Below are 15,227 nucleotides of genomic sequence, written 5' to 3'. Positions count from 1 at the left end.
CTAAGGTCTTATCCACCCCAAAATGACCCATCAAACCTCCACAATGTGCCTCACGAATCAGTAACTCTCTCACGAGGACATGGGTATGCACACACCCTCCCCTTCTTAAAAAGATAGCCATCATGCCACCGATATATTTCTCTACCCGCTTCCCACTCACTAGATCCTCACGAATGATCTTAAATTTAGGATCGTGCTCATACATAGACTTTATGCTCTCAAATCCTAATAGTCTAGAAGTCAAAGTGGTAGCTAGGGAAAAACTTCCTAGATAGAATCGGCCACTACATTCTCTTTCCCTCTCTTGTAATGAATCACATAGGGAAAACTCTCCATGAACTCAACCCGCTTAGCATGTCTCTTATTCAGCCTTCTCTTGGCCTCTAAGATGTTTCAAAGACTCATGGTCACTTCTAATCACAAACTCTTTCGGCCACAAGTAATGCGCCAATGGGCTAAAGCTCTCGCTAAGGCGAACAACTCTTTATCATATGTCGAATAGTTCAAAGTACTGCCCCTTAAGTTTCTCACTGAAATAAGCTATAGGCTTCCCCTCCTGCATTAGTACTCCACCTATCCTGACCCCTGAAGCATCACACTCAATCTCAAAGGTCTTACTAAAGCCGGGTAGTTGTAATAATAGGGCAGAACTAAGCCTATGTTTCAACTCCTTAAATGCTCTCTTTTGGGACTCTTCCCAAACAAACGATTGTTCTTTCTTTATCAACTCAGTCAAAGGCGCTGCTATGGTGCTAAAGTCTTTCACAAACCTCCTATAAAAACTAGCCAACCCATGAAAACTTCTTACTTGAGTAACACTAGATGGGGTAGGCCAATCCCTAATAGCTTCTACTTTTGACTCATCGACCTCAACTCCACTAGCACTTATAACAAAACTAAGAAAAATAACACGTTCAACACAAAAGGCACACTTTTTCAGATTAGCATACAATTTCCCTTTTTTCAGAACATCAAAGACTTACCATAAGTAATTAACATGTTCATCCACAGTTTTACTATACACAAGAATGTCATCAAAATAAACCACAACAAACCTATTTATGAATGGTTTAAGCACATGATTCATCAATCTCATGAAATTACTCGGCGCGTTAGAGAGGCCAAATGGCATCACTAACCATTCATAGAGACCAAACATGGTCTTGAATGCAGTCTTCCATTCAGTACCCGGTTTCATTCCGATTTGATGGTAGCCGGACCTAAGATCAATTTTAGAAAACCAACAAGAACCACTTAACTCATCTAACATTTCATCTAACCTAGGAATAGGATGACGATACTTTACCGTGATCTTGTTGACGGCTCTACAATCGACACACATTCTCCACGTTTCGTCTTTCTTTGGCACAAGTATGACCGGAACGGCGCACGGACTCAAACTTTCCCGCACCAACCCTTGCTTAAAAGCTCATCAACCTGCCTTTGGAGTTCCTTGGTGTCTTCTGGATTACACCTATAGGCTGGTTTGTTCGGAATTTGGGATCCGGGCATAAAATCTATTTGATGCTCAATTCCTATTAAGGGAGGCAGTCCGCTTGGCATCTCCTCGGGAAATACATCCACAAAATCCTGCAAAAGGTTCTCAACAAAACATGAAAATTGATTAGCATTAGACAAATCATCACTATCACTCGAGAATACCTTTATGCACTAGGCAAATCATCATTTTGTTTTCATTGTTACCTTTGATGTACTCTCCCGGTTGCATGATTGCACAAACCTTTTCATTACCTGGCAGTGGTGATGTGGATTGAGGATTGACCACAACACTAGCCTTACTTTTAGCCTGTTCCTTTAACTCCTTCATCTGACAATAATCTTCTATCACTTGCTTTGGTGACAAAGGCTTGAGTATGAGACTCTTACCTTCACTTTGAACCGCATATATGTTGGCTCGGCCATCATGAATCGCAGCTCTGTCATATTGCCATGGCCTTCCCAAAAGTAAATGGCATGTTTGCATTGGTACGACATCACATTTTACCTCATCTTGGTAAGCTCCTATCTTGAACTTAACCAAAGCCTGCTTTGTAACCCGCAATTCACCACGCTCATTGAGCCATTGTAACCAGTAAGGTCGGGAATGTTTCAATGTAGGCAGTTTCAATTGATCAACTAAAGTTTGGGTAGCAATATTAGCACAACTTCCTCCATCCACAATCAATGAACAAACCTTCCCCTTTACCCTACACCTAGCATGAAAAAGATTCTCCCTTTGCACATCTTCTTCATTCTCCAAGCTTATAGTGCTTAAGTTTCTCCGCACCACAAGAAACATTTCGGGCCGATCATCCTCCTCTTCTCCTTCCGGCTTCTCAAGATCATGATCAAGTTCTTTTTCATTGCCATCTTCTGGTTCACTTTCTTGTTCTTGAATTATTACACCCCCAAGTTTCGGTACATTGAGATTCATTAGGAGTTAGCTAGTTGACTATAGACACCGGAGTTATTGTCGAAAGGATACATGATCATTGGTGCTCGTTTTGCAATACAACAGTCCGAGTTCATGTAATAGGTTATGGAAGAACGGGAAAACAAGTGAACTAAGGAGATTAAGCTTCCGAGGCTTTGAAGGAAAGTTAAGGGCAAGGCCATTTTTTGGTTTTGATTTAATGCGCAAGTCGCTTATAAATATTATTGGCATGGATTATTAAGGGCAAACTTGGAATTCGAAAATTATTATTAGTTCATGACTTTTTTTTAGAAGCCAAGTGGCCGTGGGTCCCACCCATGGTTGGCCAATTATCTTAAGCCATGAAGATGTACATGTGGTCATCTTATATTTGAGGATTAAATGTACATGTAGACAAGATGACTAGGCAAGCAAGAAAATTGGTCATCTTTTATGACTTAAGAAAAATTCTAGAAACTTGGGGAAGAGAAAAAAAAAAAAAAAAAGAAAAAAAAAGGGGGGGCACATGGCCGGCCATGTGCCCATTTATATATATATATATATATATATGTGTGTGTGTGATGGTCAAGGAAAGACCACACTTCATCATTTTTTTGCTCTAGAAATTTCAAGAGAGTTGGAGAGAAAAATAAGCCAAGCCATTCGGCCAAGCTTGAAACCGAGAGAGAGAGAGAAGGAAGTGATCAAAAGAAATAATTTTCTCTAGCAATTCTAATCCTTAGAGGGTGCATAACAATGTGGTGGAGTTGTTGGAGTAGTAAGAACAAGCGTCGATTCAAGGTGCAAATCATAGCCAATTTGAGGAACTAAGTGAAAGAGGTATGGTTCAATCCTATTTTTCATATGTTATGCATGGTTCGTGTACGTTGTGGAGTGTGAAAATGAAAGAAATCCATGAAATTGTGGTGTTGTTGTGGTGGCCGTGTAGGTTGCCTTGGCCGTGTGTATGCCATGTGTGTAAGAATGATGAAGTCATTTTACTTAGTCTTGTAGTTGTGTTTGTTGTAGATTCTATGATGAAAATGAATGTTTGATGACTTATGTTGACGTTGCAATTGTTATGGGCTGTTTTGGAAAGTAATATGATGTTAATATAGGTTCTTGTGTTCATAAGAATGATGATTGTTAGCATGCGGATTGTTGGTGTAGTTTATGAATTCGGCAGAACAATTAAATGGTTGAATAGTGAATTGACTAGTTATGGAAATTGGAAAACAGCGTGTGGGCTGTTTATGGAATACTTTGATATGGGAAATGATATTATTGATGTTGGTATTGTTGTTGTTGTTGTTGGTCAAGAATTGAGAATTCGGCTAGGCACCTAAACGAGGGAGATGCTGCCGATTTTCGATAGAATATAAAATAGTTTAAGTTGGAACTTGAGATAAGTATGTAATACGGAGACTAACATTAGTGTGAATCCTCTCGAATGTAGATTTGTGAGCCGGGCGGATAGACGTAGCCAATAGGAGGTCGAGCGGTATGTTTATGGCTCGCCCCTTTCTTTCAAAGGCATGATTCTTAGATTACGATTTCATAAATGCTTCCATAACTTTGTTGTTGTAAAAAGTTAGAAGTCTATAATTCTAAGGCATGATTTCTTTTCCCGATGACCCGTAAATGCTTTTTTAAAAATGTCTGTATCTTTCTAAAATGGAGGTTTATGACTCCGTAAGCTTTCATGACAACTCGATGGATATGTTTTACAATGACAACGATGATGTCAAAAATGAGAATATTTTCCTACGATGAATATGATGGTAATGATTCTATGTTTAAAGGTTCCAAGTTTATGATTTCAATGAAGATGTGAGAATGTTGAGCTATTTCTTGATTTCTCAATTTTATTCATGAATGATGACTATTTTTTAAGGATTTCAAAGTATATGAATTGATGCCTTATGATCCTATTTTATGTTTCCTCGTGAAGCTATTTCCTTGTGAAGCTATTCTTCATAGCACCTCACCTTATAATAATCGTTCCTCCAAAGTGAGACAAAGCGACCACGATTAATCCATAATATGATTGGAGGCTACCGACCTTACGTCACTCCGATAGATACATGACTTTCTTTGGGCTCTCATGCATGCTACTTATATGGTATATGAATATGATATATGTATATGTATATGGGGAATATGGGAAAGGGCGAGAGCGTTATATATGCGTAACCACCTGATCAGTTGGTATAATATGACATGATACCGTCCCGGACGCGGGATATGTGGTTATGGATCGGGCTGCACGTTCCGCAGCAATATATTATATGGATCGGGTTGCACGTTCCGCAGCAATATAATATAATATATATATATGGATCGGGCTGCACGTTCCGCAGCACTAAGCATGCATGGTACCCGCCTAAAAGGCACTCAGATGTACAGGTTACTCTTTATCTCATGATATGTTCTATATTTTTGTCTTGTTACTATTCATGCTTTGTATCCTTCCATATGTTGTTACTCATGCCTTACATACTCAGTACATTGCTCGTACTTCAACGTCCTGCTTCTTGTGGACGCTGCGTTCATGCCCGCGTGTAAACGGGTAAGACGCATCTGATCCTTAGGAGCTCCACCAGCGGCTTATTGGGAGCACTCCAGTTGTTCCGGAGCTTCAGTTTACCGGTACTACTTTTGTGTACATATTTGGGCACGGTGGAATCCGGCCCCGACTTGTGGATATATGTATCTATTTAGAGGCTCGTAGACAGCGTGTACTGTCAAATGTTTCGTAGTCCTGCTCACCCTTATGGTTGTATAATCTTTTGTTAAAACCTACTGACACTCGTTCACGAGTATGCTATTGATGATTATGTTGAGTAAGATATGATTGTATCGTCCATATGGCCCACTCAGGAGTACGAATAGAATACATGATAAGAGGTGCCGGTATGATATTATCGGGTACCCATCACGGCCTCTGGTGGGGTCGTGACATGAATAGTGCCATCATCAAGAATAAGCATGGTCCTCCGAGTAGGACACTCTTTGGCCATATGCCCATATCCCCTACATTTATGACATTGAATAGATGAAGCACTAGGAGAATTGAGTTGAGTTTTACCTCCGGAGTCCTTTGGATGCATTTGGTTAGACTCTTTTTAAGTGGCCTTTTAGCATCACGGCTAGCACCCGAACTTGGACTCTTCAAATCCTTACCCCTACTCAACGGAGTAGTATTAGCACTTCCTCTCGATCGGAATGTCTTGTCCTCCTTGACCCTTTTTTTTGCCTCTATAGCCACTTGGAACACCTCATCAAGAGTATAGTAAGTGAGTAACCTCAATTGAGATGAGATTTCTCGGTTTAACCCAACTTTGAATCGGATGATAAGCTGCTCCTCGTCTTCTTCAAGATCAAGAGCCATTATTGCTTTCTCAAACTCATCATAGAACTCTTCTACGGTCTTAGAACCCTGCTTCAATTCATAGAGCCTTCGGAGTTTCTCTTGACGATGCTTGGCAGTGACATACCTAGCATCCATGACATGTTTCAATTGTCCCCAAGTAAGATGTTCCGGTAAACCATGTCTTCTCTGAACTCGCTTTTCTGATTCCCACCATGTAGAAGAATAGCCTTCAAAAGAGGCAATGGTATAAACCGCTTTCCGCTCCTCTAAAAGTTCATTTGTGTCAAATATTCTCTCAATCTGAATCTTCCAATCAATGTACTTGTCCGGATCACTAGTTCCTTTAAATGGTGGAATAGTGATCTTGACATTGTTAAGATTAGTATCCCTTCTACCTTGATTCCCTCGGACCAGATCCGGATAATCATCATGGTTGCCATAGTCATGCTCAAGATTTCTCCCAACATATGCTCCTCTTCCTCTATATCTCCTTTGGCCCCTTTGTTCTTGGGCTCTCCGAACATATTGCTGATCAAACTCGTCTTCGGCTTGTTCTAAGTCATGGACCTCAACATTTTCATCAACTTGGACCAAATTTCTCCTTGCCCTCATAGCAGGTACTTGCACTTTAATATGAGGATCCGGAAGTATGGGATTTTGAACTCTAGGAACTTGAGGAATTCCCATAGCATGAGCATTACGGGCAGCTTCTTCTCTCATTCTTTATTGATGGGCCACCTCATTAAATTGCTCCGGTGGTATTGTACTAGAACCGGTGTCCCCTGGAACTAATGGTGCTCCCTCTTGTTCAAGGGCTTGCATCCTTGTTTCCACTCCGTCTATCTTAGCCCTCAACTGAGTTGTCATGTTGTTCATTACTGCCACAAGGTCGGCTATAGTCACTCCTCCTTGTGCCTCCACAACAATTTCATCTCCTGCCATTGTACCTGTACAACAAAGCTTAAAGAAATGTGTTAAGGTTAGAAATCACCTTACTCACTCCCTTACTTTATTTGGGTGGCACTCAGTTCCCTCAATAATGTAAAGGTTTTGTTCACACAGACTTGTTGTAATTGGCTTTCTTGGAATTGACCAACTCCTTTTCGATCACTTCAGTAGACAAAAGAGGCTGCTACCTCTTCGGGATTAGAGTGAGTTTATGGGACTCTATAGTTGGACGACTCCTTTAAATGTGGCGCACTTGAGTCAAACAATTCACTACGAATCAAAATGAGAAAAGTTTGAAAAGAATTAGCATGAAAGAAGTTATAACTCAAGAACTAGTAAACTTTGAGTAGGTAATTACTCAATAGATACTAGCTAGAAGTTATGTCATAAAGAAAGGATTAAGAATCTTCCCAACCCCCCTTAAAACGTGCAAGGCAGACCCCTAAGTCTTACTAACTAATATCCTTTGACCAACTTGTCTTGGAATTTAATTACTACAAGTTTCAATGTAGCTTCTCGTCTTCCCAAAAGATGACTAGGGACTTGCACACTTGACTTCTCGTTTTCCCAAGAGGTTATTAGGAACTTGGACACTCTTTTCTCAAGGTGACTGTTAGTCTTCCCAAGAATTGACTTGGGAACTTGTGTCAATTAATGGTTTGACTATTTGTTTGCCTGTACACCCTTTCACACACCCCAAACTAATTTTTTTTCTTCTCCTAATGAGTGCAGCCCCCTTCTCCACGTTTTGGAGGGGTTCAATGCACCAACTCCTTGGGAATTAACTCTTGACTAGTCCCTTTGACTTCCCAAACAGCTTTCACACTCCCTAACACCTTGAAAGCTTAACTTATCACCAAAATTAGATCAAACAGAGTTAGTAAATCTAAAATTATCAAGAACACACATGAACATCACAAAATATTTATGAACACTCAAGAACACAAGTATTCAAAACACTTCAAATGATATACCAAAATGACCATCTTGATGTCTAGTTTCCAAATATCACCATGGATCACCCAAGATACCTAAATTAATGGCACGATTGAAGACTTTAAAATAATAATTCATGAACTTTTTCTTGAACGTATGAGCATCCAAGAACACAAGTCTTCAAACACAAAAATCAGATTCACCAACAGATCAAGAACACCCAAATACTCCAAGTAACACGAATTTCATCCAAAACAACAACTATCAAGAAGTTTAAACCCTAAGAACACTAAGAAATTCGTCCAAAACAGAATTTTTTTTTTTTAATAAAGTTTGATACAAAACAAGGACTAGAGTTGTAGGGACAAATCTATGACTGGCTCTAATACCAAATGATGCAACAAAATAAAGACAAGATAGAAAGAAGACACAATTGATAAACAATTGGACAATAACTAGAAGAACTAGTCCTAGTTACCTTCCAAAAGGATCAAAGGCACCTATCTTATGCAACAATCCTCAAGAGAATAGTCATCTCTTGCAAACTGTTAGATCAAACGGGGATTGTTCAATTTGGACTCCACCAAATCAACACTAGTCATTCAAGACTAAAGGGTTTCAATAATATTCATTAATCAAAGATAGGTTGAAAATGAGAAATAGTTCTAAGCGGAGCTTATATAGGTAAAGTCTACACCTGGTCTTTAAAATAATAGCCACAAGTCGGCTTTTAAAATATGGCCTCACAGGGCTCCAAATCATTAGCCACATGCATGGGACTCTAAAGTGGGTCCATGGGCTAGCACAAATAAGTCCATAGGCTACTTCCCCAGGCTTGGCAGTGTCCACGGCTTCTGAAACGCAAACTCCTTCTCCAAAGCTAGGTGAACACCATGAAGGACTATAGTCTGACTCCTAGTGAATGGCCGGGATGGCTGGGACATGTCTTGATCAGTTTGGACTGCATCACGTTACCTCACTTCCAATCTTGAATTCATATAACCCTTTTCTCAGTTCCTTTATTTTACTGCACCATATTCATGCCATTTCCCATAATTTATAGCTATAGTAATTCATGTGTGAAGTCTTAACACACTCATCTTGCAGTTTTGTAACCAATTAATACAATCGACATAGCAATCCAAACAAGGATGTATTTTACTTAGCTCAACCGTTAGTTATGAGTCAGTGTCTACATCCGCTCCAATTAACAAATTATGTCCCATAGGGATGCTTGAAATAGTAGTATGTCTAGCTATCCATACTATCCATGTAATGTCACTTATCCCATTCTTCGATACTCAGAGTTCACTTATAGCGTCATCCTTCCCTTTTCTTCCCATCTCAAGTTATTCCTCTCTTTCCCGTAATTGACTTATAGCAACCGTAAATGCATTTCCCTTAAACCCGCCATCTTTGTTTTCAAGGATCTAAGTCTTAAGCACAACTAATACCCCTTATGCCTCATACTGTTTTACTCTTGTGTTGCACTCAACATTGATTTCAAAACCAATCAATCATATCGTATTTGTCATTGATAATATCCTTGCTTTATCGGTTTATCATCGTATGGTAAACTCATAACTCATGACCACATTTTTCTTTCCAACTTATTCCTTTACATACTTTACTCGTTCTGTCTTGGTATAGGATATTCGTAGGAGATGCATCTTCCTTTTCTCATAATACGACTACTTCTTAAGCGCGCATACTTTGCATATTTCCTTTTCTTTCTGTACCCATACTTATTCCTTTACATTCTTTCCTCCTCAATTTATCATATTATCTCCCATTTTATAATCAATCCTTCATTCCTCGCGCAAGGAACCCTATTCTTAACTCAGTACCGCCTTGTCCTTTAGAATATATTACTTCTATACAATCCATTCTTCACTTCCAAAGCTTATTCTGTTCATTCTGATCATCCCCTATGATCCTTATTATGCTGATCCTTTTCCTAACAATCGTTCTATTTCGTTATTTATCTTTCCGTAGTCTTAGTCTTTTACATCCAACCACAGATATCACTCATGATCTTGATTATACAAATCATAAACTGTTACTACTTTTCCTTATCACTTTTCTCTTCTTTTTCAAGTTGACCTTCTTTTTCCTTTTGCTTGCTATCATTTCTATCTTGCCGGATATTTGGTACACTTTGGAAAATTTCCCGTTAGTGTACAGTGAATAGACGAGCGATGGGTATGATGTATATGAGGGTTGGACATGTAAGAAAAAACATTTGACGATTCTAATTAAGGGTTCTAGAGATATTCGAGTTAAGGAAAAGAAAGTCATTAAGGAAAGCGAGTCACATGTTGTGTATCGAATAAGAATTACGAGTGTTGAGTTAATGGTGTATGAATGATGCCCCAAGGAAGAGTCATGATGTCCCTTAGAATGGTATTGAAGTGATGAACAAGTGTTAAGAAGGTTCCATAAGGATAAGAGATCAAACGAGTCGACGAAACAATTCTCGAAAAACTGGGCAACCCTACGGCCAGACATGCTGGCCGTATAAAAGGTATGGACCGTATGTCCAACCGTAGATCCAGCCCAAAATACCATAACTCCTTTGGACCAGATCTACGGCCAGACATATGGCCCGTAGAAAACATACGGACCGTATGTTGGTCGTATATCTTGGTCGGGGTGAAGATGAATTAATATAAGGGACCCTTTTCATTTCATTTTCATTTCACTCCCACTCCTCCACACTTCAAGACCTCTCTAGAATATTCCATACACTTCAATCATAAGAAATCAATAGAAACCCAAGATCAACTACAAGAACTAGAGTGAATCAAGTGAAGGAAACCTCATCAAAGTCATTCAACTCAAGAAATCCCAAGAGAGAGGAAGTAGGGTTTTGGTGGAAAAGGTGAATTGTCATCCAAGGCTTATTCCTCTATCAATTAAGGTAAGTCTTATGGTCTTTTTAGGTTGTTCGAAGTATTAGTAAGTTGAAACACATGAATGGTAGAAGAAAATAGAAAATGGGTCATAAATGGGTGAATAGTGCCATTAATGAGTAGTAGTGGGATTGAATCATGAAAATGGATATGTTGATGATATAAACACGTTATAAATGATATTTAGAACATGAAATAAGTATTGGATATGAAAGAATGCGATGATGGACTTTAGTCATGATTATGGAGAATTTTAGTGAAATTATGAATTGTGAGCAATGTAAGTAGAGGATGCATGTTGCTTATGATGTTGTGATTGTCATTATGAATGTGGGAGTTGATACGGAATATGGAGGAAAGTATTATAAAAAAAAGGAAATTCTGCCCAAATTTCTCTAGCTTTAGTAAGTGCGATTTCATGATTGTTTAGGTAATGACGACATGAATTCCCTTGAAGGTATAAACAAGTGCATTAAAGGAGAACGAGCAAGCGATAGAATAGCTAAACGACAAAGGTATGTGAGGCTAATCCCTTTATTTCGAAGGCATGAGTCTTATGGCATGAAATTCCTCTTTCGTATGAATGTTCCTTCTTCAATAAGACTATGAATCCTCGTTTATGAATAGCCCCACGAGATAGGAAATATGTCATGAAAATGATAACGATAACGATAAGCTTAAAGGCTAGAGATGCTTTGGATTTCGATATGATGTACCTATGAAGCTAATGATGTCGATTACGATCCGTTCATATCTTTTTCACGTACACTCACCTTAAGATTTAGTCCCTCCAAGGTGAGACATAATGACTACGATTATTCCATAATGTAGTCGGGGGTCCACGACCTTATGTCACCCCGACACAATTATGCTTGCTTCCAAGTTCTAAGGTATGAGTTGATGATATATGTATAATGATATTGAATTATGATAGATGCCATGATACTTTCATGAAACGGATAATAGTGTTGAATCTATGATGATGTATGATGACAAATGCATGATGTGTATAATAATGTGATTCCACCATGCCTAATTGGCCGGGCATGTCACCGCTAAGGCGGGCTGCATACGCTTCCACCGTGCCTAGATGGACGGGCATGTCACATCTAAGGCGGGCTGCTATGTCACACCGTGCCTAGAGGGCCGGGCATGACACCACTAGTGGGCAGTTTATGATGGTTACCCGGACGCGGGTTAACGACATGATGATGTATGATTGATGTGATGATGTATATGTCATATGATAAGACATACGCTATGGTAATGCACATGATATACTTATGTATGATGTATGTATATGAAATGTACCTACGCTTAAAACAGTACACAGGTAGTATCCTCATCTCATGACTTAAGATATTCTTATTATGCTTATTTCATTCCAGCCTTACATACTCAGTACAATGTTCGTACTGACGTCCGTTTTCTTTGGACGCTGTGTTCATGCCCATAGGTAGGCAGGGAGACGGTGCCGATCCATAGGAGCTAGTAGCTGATTTGTGAGCACTCCATTTTCCGGAGGTGCCATTGGTTATTCTTTTGGTACATACATGTATATATCCATGATTTGGGCACGACGGGGTCCTATCCGTCTATATGTCTAGTATTCTAGTAGAGGCTCGTAGATACGCATGTGTGGGTAGTATGGCCCCGTGATCTCCATGTATATGTATGAGCATGTGTACATATATTATTTTGATAGCCGAAGGGCCTATGTTTATAAAAGTAATTATGTTTCGAATGATTATATATATATATATATATATATATATATATATTTCCATGAAATTGAGCAAATATTATGAATGAAAGCATATAGGTAACGGGATAAGTGGTGTTCGGTGGTTAGCCCCGGATACCCGTCACGGCCCGTAGTTCGGGTCGTGACAGAAGTGGTATCAGAGCAATTCAGTCCTAGGAAGTGTCTATGAGCTGTGTCTAGTAGAGTCTTGTTTATGGTGTGTTGAGCGCCACGCTAATAAACAAGAGGCTACAGGGCATTTAGTAAAAATGACCATCCTTTTTCTTATGAGATCGTGCGATAGAGCCGTGTATAAGCTTTTATCCTCCCTAATAGTATGTTGTGATTTCAGAAATGCCGCCAAAAGGGAAAGCTAAAGCCGCCCAGAAGGGCAAGACTACGACAAAGAGGCGGGCAGAAAGAGAGCCGCCTATGAATGTAGATGAGGATGAATCACATAATGAGGCTCCATCTAATGCCTCTACTACTCCACCTGTTACGGAGGAGCAAGAAGGGGTTTCAGCTCCAACTCCTATGCCTCCAGTTCCCCCACCGGCTACTTCGGGTCAACAAGTGACCGAGGCCATTAATTTATTGACACAGTTGGTCGCCGCGCAGGCACAATGGCAAAATGCGTGCCCGAGTGATCGTTCAGCTAGTGCTAGAGCCCGAGACTTCATGAGTCTAAATCCTCCGAAATTCTTTGGGTCAAAGCCGGATGAAGACCCGCAGGGTTTTATTGATGAGATGTTGAGAACATTGCGGATTGATCATGCTTCCGAGACCGAATCTGTGGAATTGGCATCATATAGACTCCGAGATGTGGCGGTCCTATGGTATAACAATTGGATAGCGTCGAGGCAAGAGAATGCGCCTTCTCCCGTGTGGCAAGAATTTGTTGATGCTTTCATTCGTCATTATTTACCGCCCGAGGCCCGCCGAGCTAGAGCGGATAGATTCTTAAACTTGAAGCAAGGTAATATGATCGCCCGGGAGTATAGCCTTTAATTTAATTCCTTAGATAGATATGGTCCTACTATGGTAGCCGATATGGGCGACAGGGTGCACAGATTTGTGAGTGGCTTAGGGCCACATTTGTTTAAAGACTGCTTGACGGCTTCGTTGCAAGACGGAATGGATATTTTTCGCATTCAAGCCCATGCCCAGAACTTAGAGGGACAACAACCTCCACAAAGGGCTGACCGCGATGTTGATAGAGGGCAAAGCAAAAGGGCCAGATCTATGGGCACAGGCGGCGATTATAGAGGAGGATCGAGGCAGACGCATTCTAGGCACTCAGGCCAGTCAGTGATGAGTGCCCCTCCCCGATTTACAGGCAGACAATCTGATCGTTCTTTTCGTTCCGGACAGGGCCAGAGTTCGAGGGCCCCAGGTTCTCAATTTGGGGGGAATTACAGTTAGGGGAGACCACCCGTTCCCCGATGCAGTCAGTGCAGAAAATTATACTCAGGGCCATGTCACCAGGGCACCGAACTTGTTATGTTTGTGGGCAGACAGGACACTTGATGCGAGACTGTCCTTCGAGGTATGGTAGAGGTGGGGTTCAGCCCACAGGGTCGGCGGCGGGATCTGCCCGGACGTCCTACGGGCAGACTCCACAGACTCCGAGGGCCGAGGTAGAGGCCGAGGGGCAGCATCTACTTCAGGTGCCACACAGCACCGCTTATATGCTTTAGTCGGGCGACAGGATCTTGAGTCATTCCCAGATGTGGTTACAGGTACATTGTCTGTGTTTTCTCATGATGTGTATGTATTGATAGATCCGGGTTCCACATTATCTTATATTACTCCCTATGTTACTAATCGTATTGGGGTGAAACCCGAGCCAATTAAACCCTTTGAGGTGTCTACTCCGATTGGTGATCCCGTGATAGCTAAACAAGTGTATAAAGATTGTATAATTGTGATATGTGATCGCCAAACCAAAGCTGATTTAGTTGAGGCGGAAATGCTCGATTTTGATGTGATTATGGGTATGGATTGGTTGGCCTCATGCTATGCTAATGTCGATTGCCGATTGAAAGTAGTTCGATTCCAATTTCCGGGAGAGCCCATACTTGAATGGAAGGGTAATACGAAAACTCCAAGGGGTAGGTTTATTTCCTACCTTAAGGCGAGGAAGATTATAGCTAAAGGCTATATTTCTCACCTAGTCCGAGTTCATGACACGGAAGCAAAGTCACCAGCATTCCAGTCTGTTCCGGTAGTGAATGAATTCCCGGATGTATTCCCAGATGAACTTCCAGGCCTTCCTCCAGAAAGAGAAATTGAGTTCGCTATTGATGTGTTGCCGGACACTGAACCTATTTCTATCCCTCCTTATCGAATGGCACCGGCAGAGTTGAAAGAATTAAAGGCACAGTTGAAAGATTTACTTGAGAAGGGGTTTATCAGGCCCAGTTCATCTCCGTGGGGAGCACCAATCTTATTTGTAAGAAAGAAATATGGCTCTCTACGAATGTGTATTGATTATAGACAGCTGAACAAGGTGACGATAAAGAACAGGTACCCTCTCCCGAGAATTGATGATTGATTTGATCAGCTACAGGGTGCCAAGTGGTTTTCTAAGATAGACTTGAGGTTCGGTTATCATCAAGTGAGAGTCAGAGAAGAAGATATTCCCAAGACAGCTTTCAGAACGAGATATGGCCATTATGAATTTCGAGTGATGTCGTTTGGGCTAACTAATGCTCCGGCGGTATTTATGAATTTGATGAATAATGTGTTCAGGCTTCTCTTGGATTTGTTCGTGATAGTATTCATTGATGATATTTTGGTATACTCTCGCACAGAATCAGAACATGCAGATCATCTACGTATTGTTCTTGGAATTCTTCGAACTCGAGAATTGTATGCTAAATTTTCAAAGTGCGAGTTTTG

At 40.6% G+C, this 15,227-nt stretch overlaps 1 protein-coding gene across 1 annotated transcript; it reads right to left on the bottom strand.

Annotated features, from left to right (window-relative positions):
• Positions 1-487: 487 nt before the first annotated feature.
• LOC132064595 (uncharacterized) lies at positions 488-6,506 on the bottom strand. Its single transcript, XM_059457634.1, has 6 exons — positions 5,597-6,506; positions 1,742-2,391; positions 1,412-1,590; positions 1,140-1,220; positions 984-1,055; positions 488-896 (listed from the first exon to the last, which is right to left on the bottom strand). The coding sequence occupies exons 1-6, from the start codon at positions 6,504-6,506 to the stop codon at positions 488-490; spliced, it is 2,301 nt and encodes a 766-aa protein (XP_059313617.1).
• Positions 6,507-15,227: the final 8,721 nt, after the last annotated feature.

Source organism: Lycium ferocissimum, chromosome 1, assembly GCF_029784015.1.
Source record: "Lycium ferocissimum isolate CSIRO_LF1 chromosome 1, AGI_CSIRO_Lferr_CH_V1, whole genome shotgun sequence".
NCBI classification, from domain to species: domain Eukaryota; kingdom Viridiplantae; phylum Streptophyta; class Magnoliopsida; order Solanales; family Solanaceae; genus Lycium; species Lycium ferocissimum.
Note: the sequence above shows the minus strand (reverse complement) of the source record. Positions and strands in the feature narration are given on the sequence as shown.